This window comes from Anser brachyrhynchus (genome assembly GCF_964034855.1).
Source record: "Anser brachyrhynchus genome assembly, chromosome: 3".
NCBI classification, from domain to species: domain Eukaryota; kingdom Metazoa; phylum Chordata; class Aves; order Anseriformes; family Anatidae; genus Anser; species Anser brachyrhynchus.
The window spans coordinates 47,171,690-47,198,877 of NC_137696.1; the positions used below are offsets into that span (position 1 = coordinate 47,171,690).

At 34.0% G+C, this 27,188-nt stretch overlaps 1 protein-coding gene across 5 annotated transcripts in view; it reads left to right on the forward strand.

Moving 5' to 3' along the window:
- Positions 1-27,188, forward strand: part of SIPA1L2 (signal induced proliferation associated 1 like 2) — a 138,749-nt gene that overhangs the window by 59,825 nt on the left and 51,736 nt on the right. For all 5 annotated transcript variants that reach the window (XM_080584376.1, XM_080584378.1, XM_080584375.1 and 2 more), the window contains exons 4-9: positions 2,707-2,840; positions 5,005-5,193; positions 10,393-10,567; positions 15,920-16,023; positions 22,680-22,837; positions 23,787-24,363. In XM_080584376.1, the coding sequence (XP_080440502.1) occupies positions 2,707-2,840; positions 5,005-5,193; positions 10,393-10,567; positions 15,920-16,023; positions 22,680-22,837; positions 23,787-24,363 (1,337 nt within the window). The remainder of the gene's footprint in view (positions 1-2,706; positions 2,841-5,004; positions 5,194-10,392; positions 10,568-15,919; positions 16,024-22,679; positions 22,838-23,786; positions 24,364-27,188) is intronic.

Genomic DNA, 27,188 nt, shown 5'->3' on the forward strand with positions numbered 1-27,188 from the left:
TAGAATAGCCTTAAAAACTTAAGGAATAGTATCTGAGAGTTTTATCCCACATAGTATAATACTTGGAATGTAAATTGTTATTGTCCTCGTTAATTGTTCTGTAGGTAGCATTCTTCAGGAGTAAATATTGTGATGCATTTAATATTCAGTAATAAGCTGTTACCCTCTTACCTTTACAGCTATCTGTAAGCCATGCCCTGTTCCACATATTTTTTTTATAGAGCTGTTAACAGAAGCTACCCAAGAGAAATCTGTATTGGAGAAACTCTTTAGGAGTGATAGTGAGCAAGTCAAGGCAAACAGAGCAAAAACTCAATTTTCAGTATCTGTTATCTGAAGGGATCGGGCTTTTGGGAATCTCAAGATTACTTCCAGCTGAACATAGTTTTTACCTAAGCAAAGTTTATTGTGGGTAGAGGAAATAAAACAGGCATTTTGCCTTAGGCAACAAAATGTCTTGCTGCTGTGCTGATCTCCTGTGTAAGAAAAAGTGACATTTATATGCATACTGAGTCTTACTTGATGCTATTCCATGACAGTGAGCTCTTCTTGCTGACTGTTCATTGAATTGTAGATTTAATAGCACAGTTGAATTTAGCAAAATAATTGTGGAAGGATGAAATGAAAATTTAGCAAACAATAGTCACTTGTATATAGAGACACATGCAATGCTACTGATTTTCTTTGCCTTTAACAAGATATCTGTGAAAGAGAAACAACTTTCTGCATATTTGATTTAGTTCACAGTTTTGTAATTGGCACTTGTCAGCATACAAGTTTTATTTCTGTTTTAAGATGCATGGAAGAAACACCCTGCCATGTGTAGCACTAATTATTCCATTCCCTTTCAAGAAATGAGAGATTTGGAATTCAGTCTTCTGAAATGAGCTCTAGTTTTATACTGCATATTTATAAGCTTTGTAACTATTGTTAAAATCAAATCCAACAAGACTGATGTAAAATATGTTAAAGTTTATGGAAAATATATTCTCAGTTTCCAGTTAAGGTTTGCAAAAGCTAAAATATTTTATCTTTTGGTTTTGATTTATTAATGGTGTCCTTTGGTGAACTACATTTTTTGTGGGATAGAATGGGATGAGAAGAGGGAAAAAATTGTGATTTTTTTTTAAGGATAATTGAAATGTTGAAATGTCATCATGAATCCTTTTCCTCTTGTGTGATTTATCCTCATAATACCTCAAGACTTGACTGTTATTACTGTGCTTTTTATTTGTGGAATGCTTGCAACTATTTCTTAATGTTATCATATCTGTGTGCTGATATCAAACTGCAATAATGACCTAAAAGAAATGTACAGGCTTACCAAGTTTTTATGTTAACTCAGTCTTGTATAGGTAAAAGGTAAAACCTTTTGATTAGAATGAAAGTTGGCAACTATTCCTCAAAATGAAGAAGTAAAAAACGGGAGTATTTTACTGCCTCTCTTCGAACAGCTTGAAAACAGAACTTATTTTCCTCTTTTATCTCCAGTAGACACTTTTGAATCAATGAGTAAATTCAACAGACCTTCATGAGTTTATAGTTTGATATTAAAAAGCAGCGAATAAAGCACCAACCTTGAATTAAAAATGTTTTCTCCACATCCTGCAATATCAGTACTAGTGTTATTTTCAAATTTACTTCAGTTTCTGCAATTCCCATTCTTGAAACTATTTTATAATTTTTATTAATATATGTTCATAACATCTTTAGTTTTGTATCTCTTATGTTGTACAGGAAGTTAGCAGACATCTGCCAAGCTTGCATTTTTCTGCTCAGTAATATAGCTGCCAAAAAATCTAGTAACTGTGGAATACCGTTTTCTATATTTACATCAAAATGTAAGGCTGTAGAAACCTTAACTGAGATGTTTACCCCTTGTCAAAGCCTGAATGTGCAGCTGTTGGGAAGCTTTAATGTTGAAAGCATTTGACCTCTGATTATCACTCTCAATACACAAACACGCACAAATTAATATTGTTATGGTCTGTAAAATCCTGTTCCATTTGCCCATTAAGGTTCCAAGTTTTATTTTAACACTAGAAGTAGGAGACAATCCATGCAGGTAGAATGCCGGAGGTGGGGAAGGAGGGGAGGAAAGTAGGTGGTGAGCAGGTCTGTTACTTCATTGCTATTTAAAACATGGAATTATAGCATTAACCAGATTGGAGGAAGTTTCTGGAGATCGTCCAGTCCAATTCCATGTTTAAAGCTAACTTTACAGGTAGGTTCTGCACAGCCTGTTCAGAACCTTTTCCCTCTAGCTTCTGACCAAGGATGGAAAATTCACAAACTCTCTGGCAACCTGCTCCTGTGTTTGATTCTCCTCAGTGAGGGGCTGCATCTTATGACCGTGGCATCTTGTCCTTTCTCTCTGTATCTTGGAGAAGAGTCTGGCTCTGCCTTCTCTGTAACCCTCCATCAGGAAGTGGGGTGCTGCAATTAGAGAGAGTTTGTCCCCAGCCTGTGCTGTTTCATGTGTTTCTCTGTCTCAGGTGCAGTTCTATGCTGGCCTTCATGAGGCTTTTGTCAGTCCATTTTCTTAGGTTGTCAAAGTCCCTCAGAAATGCAGCTTTAGTGTATAATAATTTAATAGTAAATAATATTTTTTGTTGCTACAATTATTTTTAAATGGAATTTGAACACTTCCTAGGAGACTCGTGTTTCATTATGCTTTTTTATTCTTCATTCACTTTTATGCAAAAGAACATCAGAATTACTTTGGAATAGATGAAAATCTTGGACCTGTAGCAGTCAGCATCCGGAGGGAGAAGGTTGAAGATGCTAAGGAAAAAGAAGGATCTCAGTTCAACTATCGGATAGTTTTCAGGACAAGTGAGGTAATATTCTTTCAGTAATTCTGCAAAGGAATTGGAATGTTAACTTAGAATACTGGTTGTTTGTCTGGGGATAGGTTGCTAACTTGGAAAATAAATCTGTTAATGGGAAAGGGATGTTTGCCTGGAACAAAGTTTTGCTCTTCCCTGCTATGTAAATTTTTTTTTTCTTTTTGAACAGGCATCCAAAAGGAGGTAAGTTGGCTGAAATTACATATCTCCAAGACTTAAACATAGAAACAGATAATAAGAACTAAACTGAAGATAAGTTTTGATCAAGCTGCTAGATGTTATGGTTCTAATTGTAGGAATAGAAGATTAAGAAAAGAAATGTACGGAAAATGAGAGGGGAAAAATATGAAAGCTTATACTACAACTTAAGTGTACTTTTTTGTATTCTGTTTCAGACTACTTTCTTAGAAGCTTTCTTCTCAGATAAATGTTTTTATACACTTTATATTTGTGGAAGGAATATTTCAAGTCCCTGCAGAAGGGAAATGGAGAAGTGCCAAAGTCTTCCCCCTGGTAACCAATGATAGGATGCAAGGGAATGGCACAAAGCTGCACTAGGGTGTTTCAGACTTAGATATTAGGAAAAATTTCCTTATCTTAACGGTGGTCAAACACTGGAACAGGCTTCCTAGCAAGGTGGTTGATGCCCCATGCCTGTCAGTGTTCAAGAGGTGTTTGGATAATGCCCTCATCAATATGCTTTAACTTTTGCTTAGCCCTGAAGCGGTCAGGCAGTTGTACTCAATCTTTGTAGGTCTCTTCCAACTAATTTTTTTATTCTACTCTATTAATATGTTAATAAGACAATTATTTTTATTTATCTGGCAGAATAGCTTTTGTGGTTGTTGTAGAACGGCATTTCTCTTCATTTTTATTTCAAGCCAATTAGTGTCTGTTGCAAAAGTAATTTCTTGTTTATGACAGCAACTAGATTTGATTTGTATAAAAATACACAATGACACAATGTTAACTGTCCTTAGGACTGTTGCTTTTTATTGCTATTAGAACACAGGGAAGTGTTCCTGATGCCTCTTAGCTCATGTGCTTTTACAAACAGATGTAGAAAGATTTTTTAGGCTAGGTTTTTCCTTCATTGCCATTAAAAAGAGGCCTCTCTGTGTGAGGAGAGTGGTGATTTAGCTGACTCACTACTAAGAAACATCCCTTTTTGCAAAATCCAATGGCGATAAAGCAGAGTGGTTTAAAAAACAGGTAGTTAAGGTAAATGAAGGTGCCATTAGTTGTAGCTTTCCTCACCTGTCCAACCTCACATTCAACTACTGTGTTTTCTAGGGTAGTATGGCATTAAAATTAATAATTTTTAGTTTTTCTGCTGTTTTGAAATTTTTTTCTTTTTTTGAAAAAAAATCTTAGGAATTGGAATAAGTTAATAAGATCATCAATGAATTTCTTTAAACAAAAAACTTAGAAACATAGAGTCATCGAGGTTCGAAAAAGACCTCAAGATCACTAAGTCCAACCATCAACCTGACCTACTGAGTCCCATCACTAAAGTGTGTCCCTTAGTGCCACATCTTCATGTATCTTAGATATCTCCAGAGATCCCGTTTCAATGCTTAATCAACTTCTTTGTAAAGGAATTCTTCCTAATATCCAGTATAAACCCACACGGGTGCAACTTGAGATTGTTTCCTCATGTCCTATCGCTTGTCACCTAAGAAAAGAGACTGACACCCTCCTTGCTAGAGCCTTCTTTCTGTTAGTTGTAGACAGTGATGTGGTCTCCCCCTCAGCCTCCTTTTCTTTAGACTGAATGACCTTAGTCACTCTTCATAAGTCTGTTTTTCTAATCCCTTCACCAACTTCATTGCTTTTCTCTGCACACACTCAAACAACTCTATTTTCTTGTAGTGGAAGGCCCAAAACTGAACACAGTATTTGAGGTGTGGTCTCGCCAGTGTCACATACAAAAAGACAATCACTTCCTTAGTCCTGTTGGCCACAAATATGTCACTGAGACAATAAGAGCCTGCTTCCTTTTTAAAAGTCATTTTGTAATCTTTTTTACTGGTTTAAAAAATTGAAAATATGGATGTCTTTCTTCCTACTCTTTCTTCAGTGCTTTTTATAAAACCTGAATATCTTTAAGTCTTTGTAGTATTAGAATTAAAAATGTTTTATACCTTTATTGCAGCTTACTACGCTTAGAGGAGCAATTTTAGAAGATGCTATACCATCCACTGCAAGGCATGGCACAGCAAGAGGTCTGCCTCTCAAAGAGGTACTAGAATATGTAATACCAGAACTGAGCATTCAGTGCCTGAGGCAGGCTTCCAACTCACCCAAAGTACCTGAACAGCTGCTTAAATTGGATGAACAAGGGGTATGTAGGATATGACTTTTATTTAAGGAATAATTATTTTTTTCATTTTTTGGGAGGGGGGAATCTTAAATATTATGAAGGTAATATTGAAAAACATGGATCTCTAATGCAAATTAATCACTTTCTTGATTTTGCCATTATTTACTCAGAGTGTGTTTTCATAGACAAAATGAGATTTGAATTTCTAAGCAAATTGTTTTTTAAATATATTGCAGCTTAAGAAAAATGATTAAGACTATAGTGATTCTCTTTATACCTGTGAGTGGGAGAAAGATTATGACTAAACTTTTAATAGTCCACAGTCTTTTTTGTCCTTTACTATGTACAAATGTTGAATCCAAATGAAAACACATCTAATATATTTTATTAATACTGCTTCCAGGTAAGGTGGAAAAAGGATATGATGTATTAAGTCTCCGCATCTAAATCTCTGCATTTTTGTGTTGTGTTTTTTTTAAACACTAATTTTCTGATTAACTTGCAGTAGTTTTAGTAGAATAGAATGCTTCTGGGTTCAGACAACTGAAATTGTGATTGAGACTATGTAATGAATTAACTGCACCAGCAATGAAATATTTATATGCTTTAAATTTGGAGAGAAAAATGATAAAGTTTATTGGGTTTGATAAAGTGAATCTGCTTCATTAAAAACTAATAAGTAAATTCAAAGCTTCTGAATAATTTGGAAGGACAGGTTTATGAAGGCTTTTAGTTCAATTTTAGAAACCATGCTTTATGTTCATTTAAAGTAAAGATTGCGTTTTCAATGCAAAAGTCAATATCTGTCTGTTGAAGTTGAAGCAGCTGATGAATACAGTTGATTATAATGGTGATATAACTATTTTTTTTAATGCTTATTCAGTTTCAAATGTAGCGATTGTGTGAAACGTATTGGTGTCTACCAGAATTGTCTTCTCCTGTGACTGTAACAATTGCTTAAAACAAAGCAGAGGTAGACAGAGGAAGAGAATTTCTTTTTTTGGGGGTGGAATATTAAGCTAGTTTTGTATGTATGTTTTACTACTTTTGTTCACTGGAGAACTTTTAATTGGAAATTAATTTTGTCCAATGTCCTCATTTTTTCCTGTGTTTTTCAGTGTTTCTTGTAAAACAATAAAAGGAAATCATTAGCACTCTCCTCTGAATATAAGAGTTCCTAATTTCCTGTTGCTCTCTGTCTTTCGTGTCTGAGCTCCATAGTAAGTTTAGGTTCATGTAATAAATAATAATTACTACTTAGAGGGGTTGGATGTTCTAGGCAGCGTAGAGTACATCTTTATTTGACCTCAGTGGAATATTTCCCAAAACTCATTAAGCATTTCCCCAGAATTGGAAATGGAGATTGTCCACTGAACCAACCAATATATTTTTAATCATTAACTCTTAAAACTCTTAAAAAAAACTCTTAATTTTGAGAAACAGCAGTACATAGCACTGAATTTTATTCTGTGTGCTCGGTTCTGAAAAATTCAAACTTGTTATGAAATGGGCTGTCACCAAGCAAAATGTAGTATTAATATATCTTACATACTGCTTATTGTGAGATAATTACTTGAATATAGAGAGAAAGCTGTGCATAGAAGTGGCATGAGATCCATTTATGTTTTTAATCCTCTTATGTACTTCATGCCTTCAGTTTTTTAATCAACCAAATATAAAAAGAGTTACGCGTGGTAGCCGAAAGTGACAAGTGGCTGAAATGTCATGAATTTAAAAATATGAATTGTGATCTAGAGGATTAATACTATTACCAGAATAACCATTTTCAATAAAACTGTATTAAATATTTGAATAGTTCTTCAGCAAACTGAAAACTGTTTCAGTTCTGTGAAACATGTAGAGAAAGAAATGAGTAGTTCTCAGTGAAATCTATTGTGGGTTGTAGAAGAAACATGTGGCTAAAACTCTGTCCCTAAAATGACAGTAGAAAATAGATGGACATTGGATGGTTGACCTAATTTGAGAATGTAAGTAATTCCAAGTTATTCTGGTATATGATGATCAGCATTAGGTTTGACTCTAAATTTACAGGAAAAGTCAACAATTTATCTACAATATAGACAGGATTTTTTTCTCCAATTCCCCCCCCAGATTCCCCTCCATATTTCTGCTAATGGTTTATTGTATATGGTTTTTGATGGTTTTGTTTGTTTTTTTCACATCCCTTTGGGAATGCTTGCTTTTCTCTAGAGCAAAGTTTACAAAAAGCGCAAAGAAAATAGGAACTTTGAATGCAGGGATATTTAGTTGCTATTGAGGTTCCTTGCCAGAAAAACTCTGAAGTCTTCACATGTTGTAAGTCATCAATTTGTTGTTGTTACACAATAAAGAATCTATACTGTACAAGAAGACAAGATGCCAGGATTCAGTAGTAAGTAATTCTGACTAAACATGGTCAGTTTGAGTCTGGAGGGACTTCTATGCACACTTAATACAAGTTATATACCCAAGTAGCTAAATTAGACATTTTCTGATGTCTAATATTTGTAATTTAGAAATCATGAAATCAGAACCGTGTCTGAAATTCTTTACTTAGACCTGTATAAGCATGCAATGCCATTCTGTAATTGGCAACTTTGTTTTAAATATTCTGACATTTTTCACATCAGTTAATGGCCCATATAAGACGCTCCCAAACCTCATGTACGTACAGCTGTCTTAGGCATTGACTTTCTAAAGGTACCTTGATTTCTGTTTCTGCAAAGCCCCATTGATTCTGAGCTGAGTCACTTTGCTTAAGTCTGTATATTTTGTGGACGTGAGTGCTCCTAGCACACAGTCGGAGGTTCAGATTATTGCAAGTGTGTTTGCACCTGCTGTCTTGTTTAGGAATAGTAGTGTTGGTAGAATCAACTTTGTACATAATTGTTGAGCGTTTGCAATACTTGTCCATGAAGTGAAAACGCAGGATTAATTCCTTCATGGGCTGGGCAGTATCACATCTTTACTGTCTCCTAGTACAGTGTTTTAACCAGGAAATGCTAGGTTGTTTGGTGAATAGAGGTATACTTCACTTCTGTTTAGAATTATACTGATACTTAAGATCTAATTCAAGAATCACTCATCTCCTTGGAAAGACTGAAGAAGCGTGACTGTCTGTTTCTGAATGGAGTATTTTGCCTAAGTGGTTCTCTAACTTGCCTTTCATTCATACTGTTAGTTGTTGACGCTGTTGTTGATGGCTGTTAGCGCTTAACTTCTCCATTCCTCTGTTCTTGTGCAAAGTCAAGGAAATTAACTTAAATTCCCTGTGGTTTAAGTTAAGCTATTTGACACTGAGCTGGGGTAGAGGTGGCAATGTGCTTACAATCATTTTAATTTTCTGCTGGAAGTGTTAAGTAACAGTGCTGTTTCCTATAACCTGAAGTTTATAAGAGCAGTTTTTCCAGCTTCCTCCACAAAGTGTTCATGCTAGTTTTGCACTGAATAAATAGTTTCCAGTGTGTGATTTGGAACATTTTATTAGATACCTAACTCTCCCCAGGCACTGTTTCAATATGGGGATCAGACAAGGAAACATTTCAGATGACTATTGTATATGCCAATCAAAACGAAATGACAAGAGCAAGCTGGGAGCAACCCAGCCCTTTCCCTGAGGTTAGGGGTCTGACTCAGGCACCTCTAGTGATTCTGTCTGTGGCCTTCAAAAAAGCTTCGTTAATTTGGACATCTTAGGGATTTTTTATATGTTGGTAGTGCATGAAGGTAAATAATTAAACCAACAATGTTGCCATTAAACCTTTAATTTCATTAGAGACATTGAAAAGGAACTTTAAAAAGCTGTAGCATCTTGAAGACACAAAAGAATAGGTTAGAAAAATCATAGTAAAGCTCTTACTCCTCCAGGAATGTTGAGGATTTGGATAGTGATTTTTGTTTGTTTGTTTTAATTGATGCTTGGCAACTGCCTTATTTATACTCAGCTCTCCACTTCAAGTGGAGAAATGCAGCATTTATTGAAGTAGGAAGATTAAAGATTATTTGAGGTTTGGAATTATATCTTTGACGCTTTTTTCTTTCATTTATGTATATTTTCTTGATTCAGTCTTTGTCTTACAAATTTTCCTAGAAATTGCTGTGATAAAACATCAGCGCAGTAGCATGTCTGTGAATTGGAGTTTTACAATATACTTAACACAGCTGACCGTGTTACATATGACTAACGTGAAGCAAACTGTTCTTGTCACCTTTGATCTAATAGGAATTATATTTATACAGTCTTTCACATTTTAGACACTAATCCTAAAGTTTGATTAAGAGAAGTCTGTACAGCTGGAGAGTTGAGTAGCATGTATATAGACAAATGTGTTAAGGGAATCTGGTGTGACTGATGGTCTCTGTCAGTTTGTGAAGCTCTAATAGTTGTCAGTTAAGAATAACAGGGCTAATACATTCACGTGGTGGTTCCCAGTTTGTCACCTTAAGTACACAAAAAAGCTAAGAAAACAAGACAATGCTCTGATTGAGAAATAATCATGTCTTTTTATATTAATATCCTAGAGTTGAGAGTCTAGTTTGTTTAAGAAAATTCTTAACTGAAATCAGATTTCTAGATTGAAGTATGCTGTACTTTGGACAGCTTGTGTTTACATCTTAAAACCTTTGAAAATAGGGAATAATACTTTTACAACGGACTGTTTTATGGGGTGGACAAAAGATTTATTGAACAATAAAACAAATTATTGTTTGGAGACTGTTTTTACAATGTCTTGTGAGAAGCAGGTTTTCTGAATGGCTGCTGTTATGTAATTAGAAAGTTTAAAGAGCGGGAAGTTCACATACAGGGATCGCTTTGGATCAATTTTTAAAGGTAGAAATAAAGGAAAATAAACTCACCTTGTTTTAATCTGAGAGAGAACACAAGTTCACAAAAATTACCAGTTAAATTCCTCATACTATATAACATGCAGTAGAGATTGTGCTTCTGTAGATAACTAAGTCAAAAGTCTTCAAATACTGTCTTTAGCTATTTGGATAATGTCAGTCCAGTTTTCTTTCAAGATTTGTATATGTTGCGGGCGTTTGTTTGTTTGTTTGTTTTTCATGGTGACTTCATTTCCCAAATCAGAACACTTAAGTTTTCATTTTTCAATATTTTCTGCCATACATCGTTAACAGTGTCAATATTTTTTATTTATTCTAGTATTGATTTCATTTGCATCTGTAATATTTCCTTTCTTTTTTTCTTTTTTATTCCAGCTGAGTTTTCAACACAAGATTGGTATCCTTTACTGCAAAGCAGGCCAAAGCACAGAGGAAGAAATGTATAACAATGAGATGGCAGGACCAGCTTTTGAGGAGTTCCTTGATCTGCTGGGCCAAAGAGTACGGCTAAAAGGGTTTAGTAAATACAGGGCTCAGCTAGATAACAAAAGTAAGTTACGTTTCTGACCTATGGTAGAAATTACAATTCTCCATTTGATCTTTTGCAAATCCTGTTTTGTGTTTTCATTGTCTTGACCTTGGGTTTTGATTAGTAATGTTATGTGGTAAATAAGGAAGATGAACATGTATCATGCCTTGTCTGAAAGGTTATTTACTTCCTTTGTGATATTAGTAGAACTGAAAATTAAAGCAACTTATGTAATTTGCTTGTACTTAGTTAAGATGATATTAACTATGTGATTTTTGATGTATTTGAGAATTTCACAGCTACATTTTAACATCTTATTCTTACAATGGCAAAATAAAAGACAAGTAATTTGAAATCCGGAGTCAGGAAAAGGGAACATTTTACTTATTTTACCTAAACTTCTTTGCTTCTGTTTAACCAACATATATGTTGAGGTTTATATTTGAGTTGCAATCAAGTTTTCTCAGTTTTCTTTTCTCACACATGCACACATTCAAGTTTTATCACATAGACAACTTTTCCAATGCATGCACAGTAAGCATGTTAACCTTCTGTAACTGATAAATATTCATCTACCTTACCAATGTATTATTACTATCCACTTCCTCAGGTCTCTCAGTTTCCCTAAGTAATACGGTTCAGCAGTGCAATAATGTGATTTATTTGTACAAACTGGTTTTTTTGTTTTGTTGTTTTTTTGTAGCAAAAATAAGAACTGATATAATGCTGTTAACAAAGTCAACATGTTGACACATCTTTATTAGCATTGCTGTTTGTTGCCTTTAAATTCAACTTAACTCATTTTTTTTAGCTTAATGTGGTTTTAACGGGATTTTGACAACTGATCACTGTCTGTTGTGACCTACGGATATCTAGATGTTCATCTACTTTTGTAACATGCGATTTTTTTATATCCTTATTTTTTTACGGTTACTTGTCTATTACATCTGGAATTTTTTACCTACTGTAGGTGGCTTGTGGTTAAAAAAAAAAAAAAAAAAAGATTTTTGTTAGCCAAGTAGATTTTTTTAAGCTATTAAATCCTGTTACTTGTGTGCATTTTCTACCTGTCCTTATAATCAAATGGAAAAGTTGCCTGAACTGTTAAAGGTAAGCTGCCAAGAAGGAAGGTTAGAGAGAAATACCTAAAGAAAATTAAGGGAAGATCTTTTCTTATAAGGGATCTTTTTGCCTTTCAGAGAGTCACAGAGATTTAGAAATAGATAAGTTCCAAGCTTCTCTGTTCTTCCTGCAACCTATTCACCTGATCTAATCTGGTTATTAGGGATCTCTTGCATGTTTTTGCTGCTTAGTCATCAGTCTTCATTTAACTGGAATACATCTGGATTTTTTTCTTTTTTGAAATAGTACACTTGACCACCAACCGGTGTTGTAGTCATAGAAGGATTATCCTTCTGTTATTAAACTGATACTGGCTAGGATGGGTTTCACCTCTCCTGTATGCATTAGAAGAGAGACCGAATTCATATTAGAAACTTCTGGAAATGTCCAGTGTGTGTAGCTTGTGGTTAGTGGCCAGCCAATAAACTGTCCATAGGGCACTCTCCAGTGGCAAATGAGATACTCAGAGTTGGTGGAAAACTTCATGATTTGCAATGAAGGGAGACAAGCTTTGCAACTCGAAAATTGTCATGTTCTCCATCTCTAGTAATGGTGGGAAATGGTGAAAAAAATAAACGTAATCCTATGACAAACTGTTCTAGTTTATGACTTACAAGGTGGGAAAGCTGCAATTCTGTAACAATGCCAACCAGCTTGAGCACTACATTTGATTTTATTAAAGTTTTTGCCTCTTTGCTTAAATCCATACTTGTTTCACTTTAATAAATTCAGGCTTGATAGAGACTATTGCATCCTATTTGAGTAAAGAATAAAAATTCACTTTTCAAAATAATATGTAGAAATATTAACACGCTGCAGATGTCAGACTTGTGGGATGGGTTGACAAATAGGGATGAAAAATTCAAAAGGGCAAAAGGTGTGTGGTTTTGCTTTTTCACCTAGAGCATGACCAAATATCACCTACTAATTTTGACATGTGAAAATATACTGATCTGTCAATAAATTTGCTGTGCTTCAGTATGAACAAATTTTATTGATTGGCACTGCCTACATACCATTCAGTAACATAATTTTAATATTCTACTAATGCTGTATTCTGTTAATGATATTGGCCTATCATAATTTGTTTGCAACAAGCAGTATGGAATTAAGAGAGTTCACAAATGTAGTCTTCAGTTTTATATTAAATATAAAATACTGACTTAATTATCATCTTTTTTTTTTGTTTTATACTCCTTTTTTAATATAAAGGCACAGCAAGTGTTACAGTGTGTCATAATTATAATTGGAGAATACATTGATCTGACTGCCTGAAGGTTCAGAATAGTGCAATAATTTCATCTCTAGTAGCCACACTTTTGGTAGGCATAATGTTTCTGTAATATTTCTTGCTCAGTTTTGTAGGGCTTGCATTTATTAAGTTTTTCTGTTCACAAATGCTTGACTTGCTGTGTGTTGTGTTGTGTTTTTGTTTTGATTTGGTTTTGCTTGTCTGATTATTTAATATTTTTATAAGTGATCCGTTCTTTATGGAATGTAGAATTTGGAATGTTGTGGTGGGCCGACCCTGGCTGGTCTGTAAGCCCCCAACCAGTTGCCCACTCACTTGTTCCCCAGTTGGATGAGGGCGAGAATTGGAAAGGGAAAAGTAAGGAAAGACTCGTGGGCTGACATAAAGACAGTTTAATAAGTTATGGGGTGGCGGAATTCACAAAAAACCTCAACCAATCCAAGAAGAAAAGCACCCAAGTGATGCACAGGCAGTCACTTGCACTTCCCAACAGCACACTGCTGCCCAGCCAGTCTCCGAGGAACACCTGCCTTGGGAAAACAACCCCCACTCCAGTTTTACTGTAGAACGTGACATTATAGGGTATTGAATGTCTTCTCAATTTTTTGAGCCAGCTGTTCCAGCTGTGTCCCCTCAGAAACTCTTGCTTACACCTAGCCTACTCCCAGGGTGAGGGGGTAGACAGAGTGAGAAACAGAGAAGGGCTTGATGCTGTGCAAGCACAGTTCAGCAATAGCTAACATTGATGTGTTATCAACACTGTTTTGGTCACATATAGAAAAAGCACCATATGGACTCCTATGAAGAAAATTAACTCCATCCTGTCTAGATCCAGAACAGATGTGAAAAAAAATGGAATATTAACTATAAACTCTTCTCTGCCCATATTTAGTGCATTTTTAATATCATCCAATTCTGAATTCTTCGATCAAAGAATCAGAAAATTTGAGGAAACTTAACTGATTTCATTACTATATAATTTGTGTATTGTATATTTTAAAGTGTATCAGTCAACTAGAAATGAGGAATTAAAATACTATTATTGGAACATTACAAATGAGAATATTAATGTTCAGTCTTTAATTATGTTACTTCAAGCCTGTAAAGAGAGAAGTAAACTGAAAGAAACTGAAGAAATGTTACAATTTTATTTATATACAATTAAGACAAATATTGGTGTTTCACTTTCATTTAGTAAACAGTGCTTTTCTGAAAAAAAGGCTGAAATGCTTCATATGAACATGAATTTATTTTAAAAAGTTAGCTGATTTTTCTCAAACTTTTTGAAGTAAAACTAGTATTCAGAAAAGAACAAGGTGCAAAAAAATGAGTGTAACAGTATGACAGGTATAACATTTTTTCTAAAATGTTAGCAAAGAAATGTTAGTAGTAGCAACCATTCTGTAAATTCAGAGAGTCTTAGTAGGTGTTCCCTAAAACATCTGTTGAGTTAGAAAATTTTATCTTGCATAATGTAAAGGACTAAATTTCAAACAAAAAACTTGCTAGCTCATTTCCAAATTCAACATGCTAGAACATGTACTAGATCAAGTACTCCGCTAAGTAGGATGTTGTATAAGAAAAACATGGATCTAAAGGTAAATCTACCTTTCTGAATTGCTATTTAAAGGGACTTTTGTGCAATAGCTGTTCAAGATACTTTGACTTTATTTAACATCTAATTGTAAAATAAAAAAATTCAGGGACTAGGGTTGCCAAGATCAATGTAGTTTAGGCAGATATTTATATTTTATAAAATAGATTTCCTCCTTCTGTGTCTTTAGAACTCTTTCTGAATGGCATGGAAAAGTTATAATGGAATTAATTTCAACAAGGATTTTAAAATAGAGGAGTGCAGTAATAGCTGCTTTTTTAGCAACATTTAAATATGCTCCCTATTTGTTATGAAACTATAATTCATACGCATGAATATTAATGAATTAATTTTAAGTTGTACAAACATAACTGATGAGGTCAATTGTAATATGAACATATTCAAAATTATAAACACACCTAAATATTTTCAAATTTAGGGCTGTAGGTATGCACTACAGTTACTATTGAATTTTGCACCTAAGTGTATGCTTATGTACTTTGAAAAGGAGAGCTAACACAGCCAGACAGTTTCTTTTTGGAATACTGTTGCTATTAAAAATAAATAAATAAATGAACACTGTAAAAGAGTGCTGCAGGATGCTTTTTGCTGTGGAAGATATAAAATTATACACAAGAAATCAGCGAACATAAAAAGGGAAGAAAAACTGATAACTGCCTTGATGTAATACCTTGCTCCTAACCTCCTGCTTTGAAGTTAATTATTCTTACCTAAATAATCCAGACATATCAAAGAAAGTGGATAAAAAAAAAAATTATGGTAAACATTCTGAAATGAGAATTGCATTACTAAACTTCCAAAATAAAAGGTAATATCATAGATGAAGTGTGTTTTAACAATTTATGAAAGATCTCAAAATTCCCAATAAAATTATTTTTGCCTTATACTACAATGTATAATGTACATATTTTATGTTTTTGAAATGTCTGATCTTCATTATGTGTTTTATTGTGAGATTTGAAGTAGCACTGTGTCAGTATTTTATTTTTGGTGAAATATGAGATTAGTCAATAGTCTTTATTGACATTTAAAATAATGAATATATGTGTGTATATATATATACACATTATATAAAAATATACTTAAGTAGCTAAATGTTTGTTCATTTATTTTTATTTCCATGAGATATTAAGACCTAGCAGTACTTGCCAATATATTCAAAATAAGGTCATCTCATAGACAGCTGTCTCTGGGCAACTTCTTGCTGGATCCATCAATGTCATACATGAAATTAAAGAGATCTTTAGCTGTTTTGTTCTGTTGAAAAAAAAAAGTTTAAAATTCCATTAATAGATTTAAATCATAGCATGCAAAGAGCATTGTCCTAAAAAGTAATATGAATGTTCTATTTTACTGACCGTCCTATGATTAAATTCATTTTCAGCTGATTCAACAGGAACTCATTCCCTCTATACTACTTATAAAGATTATGAGTTAATGTTTCATGTATCAACAATGCTTCCATACATGCCCAATAACAGGCAACAGGTATGTTATTTAACTTTTCCATTTTCAATATAATTTTACTTTAGAGGTGTTTGAGTTTTTAAGTAATACTGCTTTTAAGCTGTATGTTTTTTTATGCGATATTTGCTTTTTTTTTTTCAAAATCATGTAATACATTAGAAAAATCAAAGGATTTTTATAATACGTATTTATAATTCATTACGTTACTTCTATACCCTCCATTTCATGGTGGTATTCCTCAGCATAATTTCCCCATGGTCAATCAATTATTCTCAAGTTGGGTGGGATTTACACCCTATGTATGTTTTAAACATTGGATGAAATAAAGCTTGAAAATAAGCTTATGGTTAAAATACGTATGCAATAAGATTTTTAAATGATTATACTAAATGTTACTGATCTTGAAATTTTTTGTTAATGTATCAGCTTAATAATAAATGGCTAGGTGTATCCTTCAATGTGTCTGCTTGTGAAGACAGAAAACTGCAGCGTACTTAACTTTATTCATGGAGAATTCTTTGCTTATGTGGTAATTCAGAATATCATTAAAGCATTAAGGATGGCTAAAAAATAGCACAGCAACCAAAGTGTGCACCAGTAAGGTTATTCTGTCTTGTCTGTCTGAGATGTGTGACCAAATTAAAAAGTACAAGCACATTTGGTATAATATATCAATGTTAACACTTAACTTCAGAAACTTTCTGTGCTTCCACTCTGCGTTTTTCTAGCCCTGCAGATTAAAAAAAACAACCACAAAAAAACTGTTGGTTTTATTTGAATATTATCTCGTTGCAGTGCGAGATATAAAGGCTTCAGTCATTTTGGAGTGTTGTCATGAAATAAACATGCTATCTTATGTTCTTTGTGAAAGCATACAAAAGTTGTGGTTAGTGTTTGTTAAACCATATGATTTGCATCTTTTGTATCAGTAGATCTCATGAGAAGAAAGACGTGTCAAGGCAGCGACAAAAAGATGAAATTATTAAAATTCTTAATGTAGGATAAATGAAAATTGAAATGGAAGAAAGGAGTATATAACATTAATATATTTTAAGTAGTCAGTGCATAATGTTTTGACCTTAACAGAAGAACTGTTTCTTGGGAACAGTTAAGACAACTGTGAACTTTATTCCATTACAGTTAAGTTTTAGATGCAGTTTAAAGAAATTAAATTAGGAATAAAAATACAACAAATTCTTCACCATGTGAATAATATGAATATTTAGACAAATCACATCTTAGAATGTGTAGCTTTTAGAGGACAGAATGTTTGGCTATATCACATCCTCAACTGTGCCAGTAGCTAGTGATCAATATGTTGGATTGTCATCACTAACTTGAGATTGCTCCACTTCTCTGAACTTATGCTTTATTACTGTACAGGATTAATTTAGTAAGCTCTCTCTGTAATCACTCATAATGGTTTAACTCTTATTTTAAGTTTATGCTTTAATTTGATTTGCACACAAGAATACTTCGCTTTTACACATTTGTAAAATAGTTCTGATTTTCCTAAGATACTGTATGTCTTTAATAACTTGAAGGCTGAGGATCATACCATGGAAGGAAATACCATGGTAGAGTCCAAAAACATTGATATATTTCAAATAACTAGTTTTAATTTATATATTTATTTGCAAAAGACTTTACAAGTTAGCAAGGCACCAGTGCAGAACGTGTTGCAGTCGTAGAAAACTGAATTGTTGGTCTTTGACTGGAGATCACATGTAAATAGGAAAATTTATACACTTATTATGATATAATACACTGAATGAGCTTGCCTTGAAAGGGAATAATGCGTATTTTCATAGTTTATCACAGGCACTGACAGTAAATATGACCTTACTTGGATTTTATTACTTTCATCGTTGTCTTTCATGACTTGCCCTTGTTTGTGAGAATGGGATATCCTCTTGACACTATTTCACTAATTTTCGTAATTGTTTGTTGTCAGCCTCACTGCTGTGTTGCTCAGCCACCCCCTATTGCTGTCCTTTCACTTCTTCCTTTGCTTTCCTTTCATTTTCATCGTTTCCTTACATGTCCTTTATAGACAGGTGCCAATTCTCGTATATAGGAAAATCTTCCAATTTTAACTTCATGGTTTCCCCCAGCAACAAATGTTCCTTTCCACAGTGTTTTAGTAAGCACTCATCATTGTCACTTTAACAGGTTCAATATTTAGTAGAAGCATCATGTTGTTATTCGTCGCTTTCTTGGGATCAAAATAATGTGGTAGTTTTCCAGGTTCAAGTAGTATACCTATCCGAAGACCCCCCCACATTATTTTTAGGTGTTGGGATCTAGTGGTATTTGTACAGCATGGACACTGTCTTAATGAAGTGTGACAAGTGCACCCAAATAACCAGGATTTAGCCAGCCTTAATGTTCAAAAAGGATGTATAATCACTGTTAAATTTTCTTATATTACAGTATAGTTCTAAAATGCATACTGGAATGTGAAATCTATCAACTATGTTATTTTTCACAAGCTAGAATAAATTGGATTAGGTCTCTTTCCTTGAGCCGTTTTAGATGCTGAAGACCCCAGTTGCGGTTGCATCAGTTGTGCTCCACACAGAGACACACTTACAGGTGCTATGGAATGTGAATGTTGTTTGTCTCTTCAGAATTTGTCTAACTATGTAGCCAAGTAAGGGGAAATTAGGGACTATAATAATTTTCCTTTTGAATTCTATTAGCAATGAAGACCCCCATTCAATAGTTAGTTTTTGTTAGCGTATTGTGTATGTACTAGCAATGAGGTTATTGCGCCCTATACATATGTCCTTTGATTGATAATGACTGGACAAGATACTGAATCACTCACTCTTAATCATCTAGAAATAAGACCTTCAATGAACAGGCACTGAGCTTTTCTTAGATTCCACATGCCTGTGAGCCAAAACCAGGCCACACCAGAACTGTTTGTTGCTTCTTCCAGGACATAACTACGCCCTGCTTGGTCACTGATCAGGACATCCCTCTAGTTTTAGAGCCAGCAGGAGATCCAAAAAGCAAGGTAATTTTTACTTTGGCTGCAACATAGGCTCGGAACTTCCAAGTCAGCTGTTCCTTCCCTAGGATAGAAAAGACTACCAGCCCTGGTGTGGCCATTTCCTTTTCCTTTCCTGGCCTTTTCTTCAAGTCATAGTTCAAGGCTTTCTCCTTTAAACTTTACCTTTGCAAATTCCCTTTCCAAATGATTCCTTTGCAAATTTCCCACTTACACATTTGTAGTCTGCTTCTGTACACATGGTTAGACCTAATTAATCCACATCAATTCAAATAATCAATTTTCACTTGGTTTGATGAAAACTTAAATGAAACACATGCAAGAATGAAACAAACTTTTTGAATTTAACCTACTGCTAAAATGTTTAAGATAACCATATGTTTGGTTATGTGGGTTATACGAGACTCGGTTTCACCAGACTTGAGCAGTATCATTTGATTGTTTCTGGTTTTGGTACAGTTTAATAACAGATATTGAAATTAGAACTTTTTAAAGCCACTTATTTTAGAAATGTGCTAAAATAAGTTTGAAATTTTTTTTAGTTCACTCTTAACATTTCTTCATTTATTTGAATGAAGAATGTCTTTTTCACTGCTATAACAACAAGAATTCCTTGTTTTGCAATTGGACAAGGTAAATAATATTCCACTCAAGTGGGTAGGTACTTATGGCTGTGCATCACCCATAAATGTGCTGTTTTGTGACAGTAAATACTTTTCTTCAGAGATGCATATCTGAAAATTAAGAATTGAGTATTGTAGTTAAAATCTCAAAGTTAATTATTATTTGGTGTAACTAATTTTAATCTAATGGATTCTGCTTTTCTAACATATTTTCCTTACTGGACTCCCCTCTTGTATTCTAAGTAAAATTTCACTGGTTTCCTGTTGACTGCCTATCATACTTGGCTGGTTCTTTTTCAAATTCTGCTGTGCCAATTTATATTGATACTGGAATGATGTCAGAGTGTTTGATATCTCCTTACTGTAAGTAATCCTCCATAATCTGTGAACCCCGTTGAGAGTTTCTCTTGTGCTCTGCATTGGCATGAGAATCTCTAGAGTATGTTAGAAAGGCAGAGGGAGGGAACCAACCTGAGCAGACCTCAAAATGGGAGAGGAAGGGGAAACTGAGAACCTGAGGGGGGAGAAAAAAAAGGATGTGGAAGTTGGGAGGAAAATATAGGTTATAGAATAGAAAGTAGAGAAGGGTTTCTTAAGTCTTTTTGCTTAGTTCCAGTTTCCAACAATTCCTCTTTCATTTTCAGTATGCTATCCTTAACTCACATTTTCCAGGGAAGTATGTGTTCCTTCCTTCTTATCCATTCACCACCTTATTCTTTCCTATTCCTTTATCCTATCCAGAGCACTTCTTTCCATCTTCCTGATCACCCTGGTTTTTCTCTTCCCTTTCCAGTTCTTTGCATTATGATTCTCTGTGCACAGACGTATGACTGTGCTTTTCCTTTGCATTGTGTAAGTTCACTGACCACCTATGCATGACAGTTGTTTATAATAATGTTACATGAATTTTATTTTAAAATGTTGAAGAAGTCACTAAGATCTCAGCAAGCTTGGTAAGGTTCTTAAAAATGACTTGACTTTCTATTTACCATTTTTGTGCCTTTTAAAGGTTTAAGCTCTTGAAACAGTAGTTTAGATGTGGGATATGAGCACTGCCATCATTTTGTAAAGGATATTTTGTTAGTACAAATTCAAACATTTCTAAAACTTATCTCTTACTATGTGACTGCTATTCTTGTTTGAGCAACCTATGGTGGCCAGCAGAACCTCTTAGAGTTCTACAAAAGCAGAAAGTATTCTTGAAAACAGCAATTGTCTTGAGAAATAAATGTAATTTTAAACAGGAGAGAGCTTTCTAGTCTTTGTAACATTGCTCAATAGGAAGGTATAGGCAAAGGCATGAAGCACTTTCTATAGTGAGAAGAAAGTAAAGGGATTTATTTACATAAAACAAAAAAAAAAGGAGAAATGAATCACCTTTTACCTTGTAATTGGAAAGTGTCTTACAGATTTAACTGGTGTAAATTCCAACCTGTGAGATAATAATAACCTCTTACACGTGAACTTATGCTTCACTACTGTGATCCAACTAGCTCTAATTAAAGTGTAGAGCTCGTATTCACTAGCTCTAGTTAAAGTGTACCTGATGCACTTGTTTCTGTGATCAATTCCACATAATTTATAGAGCAATTTGTCCACAAGAGGATGTACATTTTAACGTGCTCAAATAGCCAGTTACTTTGATTTTAATCTTTAAAATCTGAAAAAAATGACCAAGTCACATGACAGAATAACACCAAATACTTTCTGTTCTAATGTGTGTTAGTTCTATCAGAAGTCTTTTTTAAAATAATACAGATATGCTAGTGCTTTAAGATTGTGGCTTTGGCCCTTCTCACTACCTTTAGAATACCATCCTCTATTATTCAGGAGATGTAATGAAACGCTTACGGGTCTTAGGCTTTAGCATATGCAGCTTAGCTTTTTCTGTTGGTTGCTGATATACTGACTTTTAATGGAACTGAGAAAATTAAAACAAACTCTTTTTTTGGAAAGATTGTATTCTGTAAAACGAGCTTGATGTAGAATTTTTCCGTGCTCCTTTAGTTAAAGGATTTCTTGCATCCTTTTTAGTTAAATTAGAGCTCAGGTAGAACTTGAAGTGTCTGTATGCTATTAGTTGACAGTGAAAGGCCCTTGTCAGACTTTAGGTAGGTATTTACATCCTAGTAGTTGCTAGACTACTTGTTTACGTCTAGTAATACAAATGGAAGTTTTATAAGCAAGGTTATTTAAAAATAATAATAATAAGTGTGTAAAATATTTGAGAGATATGATATACTTTAATGAGGAAAGTGAATGTCATTTTACTGTAGGTTTTTTTTTGTTGGTGACGTGGTCCCTTATTGCTGAATATGTTTTGTAGGTTTTAAGTTTTAGTCTGTAATAATGGTTTAGTAGTTTAAATTATTCATTTAAGTGTATTTTGAGGATTAAAAAGTAAACTACTATCAGAGTTTTTAAATCAATAAGTGAGTTTCAAATAGCTATTGTTTCTCCATGAGTATTTGTCTCAGCTCTGTTTCTCAAGTATGCAATTGTTTAAAGTTTGTGATAAGTGTTCATCGTAATCTATTTTTTAAAAAAAAAGTTGAGATTGTAAGGATCATCACGATAAGAATGATTAATAAAAATGCAACAGGGGAAAGGAGTTTATTGAGAAAGAAAAGCAGTATTATATTTTTCATATAGAAGCAGATATTACCCTGTAAAAAGGGAACCAATGTGCAGTTTTCTGAATAATAAGAAATGTCCAGTGATGTAACATTTTTATTACAATTGTAATGCAAGAGAAATCTTTTATTCTGTTCTCATAGAGTAAAAGAGAAATGAGCTGAAGTTATACAGAGCTGATGTGGGGATGTGGGAAAATTCATTGGCGTTTTTGTAAACTTTGCCTTTTTTCTTTTTTTCCATTTAGCCTAATACCCTTTATTGGTAAATATCCAGGATATGATTAATTGAAAGTTATTTCAGAAAAAATTAAGAACACTTATTTTGTTTTTGCTAGAATGAAGACATTGTGATTTATTGAATTTTTTTTATAACTAATTTTTCAATGCATGTTTCTTGTCTAGCTGCTAAGGAAAAGGCATATAGGAAATGACATAGTTACCATTGTCTTCCAAGAGCCAGGAGCGCTTCCCTTTACTCCAAAAAATATTCGTTCCCACTTTCAACATGTATTTGTCATTGTCAAAGTGCATAATCCTTGTACTGAAAATGTGTGCTATAGGTGAGTAGAACCTTATAACTATTTGAGTTTGCTATGAAGAATGCAATGGAACTGCTTTTTCTAACAGTTTTGTACTTTCTAGAGATATGATGTATACAATTTTAAAATTTCTGCTTCATTTTCTATGAGTTTAAAACCCCAATGTTTTATTATTATATTTTATATTATAAATATATTATAATATATTATATATATTTTTCTATTACTAAATTATATCTGTCTGTCATCCCAAATGCGAATGCATTTCAGTCAATCTAGTAGTAGTTGTACATAGTTTGCATGGTATTTTGAAATCCTGTTACAGATAAAATACATTACATAGATATCAATTGCAGGTATAACTGAGTGTCAGTGAGGAAAAAATATTTCCATTTTCTTTTACATCTTGCTGTGAACTGTCCCTATAAAGAATTGGAAGTATTATGAAATTTTATAAATTTAAAATAGGCACCTTTAAAGTAGTGCAAAATGCTCCCGTTATAGACATGTTTTGCACTGATACTTTTTTGTCTGTATTTACACCTTATCTTTGCAAGATGTATAAGTATTGAAATAAATTCTGTTTGTATTCATATTTTTTATAGTTCTAATGAAACCTGAAAATGATGGGTGGATTTAAATATTTTTTAAAAATTTTGCATCTCATTTATATCTTGCAAAGGATGTTTAAACTTATTCCACTAATCAAAAGAGACACTGACACCCTAAGATGTCAGCCTTGATATTCTGTGTTTGTATGATATATTCACAATGTCCTTTATACACTTAAAAGAAAAAAGCCATTTTTAAAACAGATGATCCAATGAGTTTTATTTGATGTATCTAAAATATCTGAAAACTGACATGTTAAAACTAAACTTATCTGTGTAACTGGGCTGCACGGGTCACTGCTTATTTTCTGAACTTTTTTTTTAAGGGTTTAACCATTGCATTTTCTTCATCTTTCTAGTGTTGGTGTTTCAAGATCAAAAGATGTACCTCCATTTGGTCCACCCATTCCCAAAGGAGTAACTTTCCCCAAGTCAGCAGTCTTTAGGGACTTTCTTTTAGCCAAAGTTATTAATGCTGAAAATGCAGCACATAAGTCGGAAAAATTTCGAGCCATGGCCACAAGGACACGTCAAGAATACTTGAAAGATCTGGCAGAAAACTTTGTTACCACAGCTACCGTGGATACTTCAGCAAAGTTTAGCTTCATTACTTTAGGTGCAAAAAAAAAGGAAAAAGTGAAACCAAGGAAAGATGCACATTTATTCAGTGTTGGAGCAATTATGTGGAATGTGATCGCACGAGATTTTGGCCAGTCTGCTGACATTGAATGTCTCCTTGGAATCTCCAATGAATTTATCATGTTGATTGAAAAGGAATCAAAAAATGTTGTGTTTAACTGCTCCTGCAGAGATGTTATTGGATGGACGTCTGGATTAATGAGCATCAAAATATTTTATGAAAGAGGAGAATGTATTCTTCTGTCTGCAGCAGATAATTGTACTGAAGACATCAGGGAAATTGTTCAAAGACTCGAAGTAAGTACACTTTATAAATTGGAATCTCAAAAAATTTATGAAGAATTGTCTACATCTCCTTTGAGATACAATTTAAAAATGTCATCTGTTTGTACTTCAGTACTGTTTTTAGTCTTCAGAGAGCATTAAAAACAGTAATCCTCATGCAGTATATGAGAAGTTATCAACCCATTTTTCAGGGATGAGAAAATGAATACCAATAATTCGATAGACTTGTCCAAGGCTATGGATGGTTTCAATATTGAAATCAGGATTGAAAGACTAAGCTTTTTGTTTTCTCTTGCTGTAGCCTTTCTCAATTCAAACCTTTATAGGTGGAAACATATCTTTATTTAAAAATACACAAAACCTTAATGTGTAAAATATATTCACTCTGACTTTTTATTAAAAAAAAATGTGAATTTTAGAAAAAATTGCCACAAGTGGTTCTGCTGATTTGTTTTGTCTACGCTGAGTAACTGCAGAAAGTGAAGAAAACTAGACCAATTAATAACAGTTTTTACAGCTGACTGGATAAAGATTTTCAGACACTTGTGACCATGTTAGCACACCTGTCCTGTAACTAACTATTCCAGTCAGTACAAATGTACTGACAGGAGCTCTAAAGTAAAACTGCTGATGCATCTACATCATGTGGTTATGCTTTTCCCTTTGATTTTGATTTAAGTGATGTAGATCATGTTGGTTTTGTTTATATTAGAGAAACTTGTTCTGAATGGAAATCATTATGCTTACCACTTTCACACTGGATAGCAGATGATGCTGCAGAGCCTCTGTAGTTCTACATCCACTTCTAGCACAGTGCAGTATCCTGCTCTAGTCTTTCTCTTCCAAAGTACTATTAACCATCAATGGATGAATGTCTAGACTCCTTTCCTCACTGTTATATTATTATTTTAATTGGGGTCTTCAGCTTCGCTTTCCTTGCACGGATAATTTTCTTCTGAAGAATAGCCTATGCTTAGTTCACTTCTATTACGTATTGCTAAATAGACAATAAAAATTTCCACCTACTTAATACAGGTGGAACAAAGGTTCAAATTTCTAGTGAAAACTTCTGCTGTCAGCAGCGATGACAATCATTTTTTGAAGACCTCCAGGTCTGGCAACTCAGCAACTTCCCTGGGCAGCCTGTTCCAATACTTCACATCCCTTTCAGTGAATAAAGTTTTCCTAACAAACAACCACCAACAACAAAAAAACCCTTTTTCCTAAAAGTTAGTAATTTTTTAAAGTTGAATGCTCCTTATCTACATTTTGATATAGTAGCTCAGAGGTGACTGTAACAACCGCTCAAAAGTATTTAAAACTCTGATGCCACAATTCAGATGTATACTTTAAAACCCTTTTAAATGACTCAAGAATACAGCTGACTTTTATCCAGATGAATAGGATACCTCTGTGAATATCTAGATTAAGCAAAGATGTGAAAAGCTGCAGACTGATCTTGGTTTGAACCAAAAGAATAAGTTCTGGAGTAGAAAAAGCTGGGACTTACCGTTCTAGAGTCTGATCTGTACTGGGGAAGGAAAATCTGGTGATATAAAGTAGAGAGGAGGAGAAGTAAACTATAAATGAACTTGTCTGGCTGGGTTTTAAGACAGAAAAGGCAATGGATCTGAGCTTTAGGACAATATAGGATGGCTAAGAGAAGGATTAAATGAAAATGCTTAATGGATCTTTGGACATCAATCTGAGTAGGCTAAAGTTCAGTAGAAGCCTGTGTGGTAAAAATACTCCTTGCCTTCTTCATAAGATTTAGAGGATATGTCTTAATTTCATCTATGTTGAGTGCATTCAGAGAAGCCATCTCTTAGTTCATGCACAGCCATGTGTTCAGAGAAATAGCAACCAAGTACACAGAATGACCTATTTTGAAGTGGAGCAGTGTTATGTTTTGTGTGACATTACTATGTAATATGCCATGTCACATTTTAGGGGATGTGCTTGTGGAGGGCTTGATCTCCTGGAATCCTTTTTACCTTTGCTTTGGGACTAGCTTAATCTATGGCAAGAATGTTCATCTTTCTTCTCTTATAACTTTAAATTGTTCAACTCAAAGGTGATGTTCTGACTGCTCTGAGTTGGGGAAATCCATATTCCTTGACTGTTGCATTTATTCTGCAATGTTCTGTGGTTGTTTCATAACAACAGAGAGGTGTCTGCCTCCTTCCCTCCCTAAAGAAAAGGGGAAAAAAAAAAGTTGTGTGCTTTTGAAAGGATAGAATAAGGATAAAATTCCATCCCTCAATGGGACTCCCAGCTCTTATTAGAGTGTTCTTCTTTTCACTGTGTGACTAAGTTTTGCATATATTTTGGAAATTTGTGACAAAAATTTAGGGAAACTAATGAAGAGTTTAAAATTTTCATTTTCTCAGGTTAAAAGCATGAGTGTGGGCCAGCTTCCTCAGATCAGCAACCTTACAGTAGCTCATACATAGCCTTGTACTGGCTTTGTGACGCCAATGGAGTATGAGAGTAGCTCATGAATTTCAAGTGCAGCTTGAACCTGGCAAAGTATCCCAGCATATAGACTGTTGTAAGATTATGGTTTAGAGGGCAAAGCTGTTGAGGTTTTGTAACATTATATATAAAAATGAGCCTGCTTAACAAAATCTGAATTTGAGGGTTTTTGGCTAGTCTATGTAGTGACAATTAATTTTAATTGAATATGAAGAAACTTGGTCTTGTTTTTAACTTTCCCAGTGACATTAAAAATCTTATCCCATTTCAGTAATGTCCACATGCAGAGGTAGTAGCAGTTAGGAACCTGACTACAAGTGAAAATAAATCAAAATGGTCTTCATTGTTAAAGTCTATAGAAG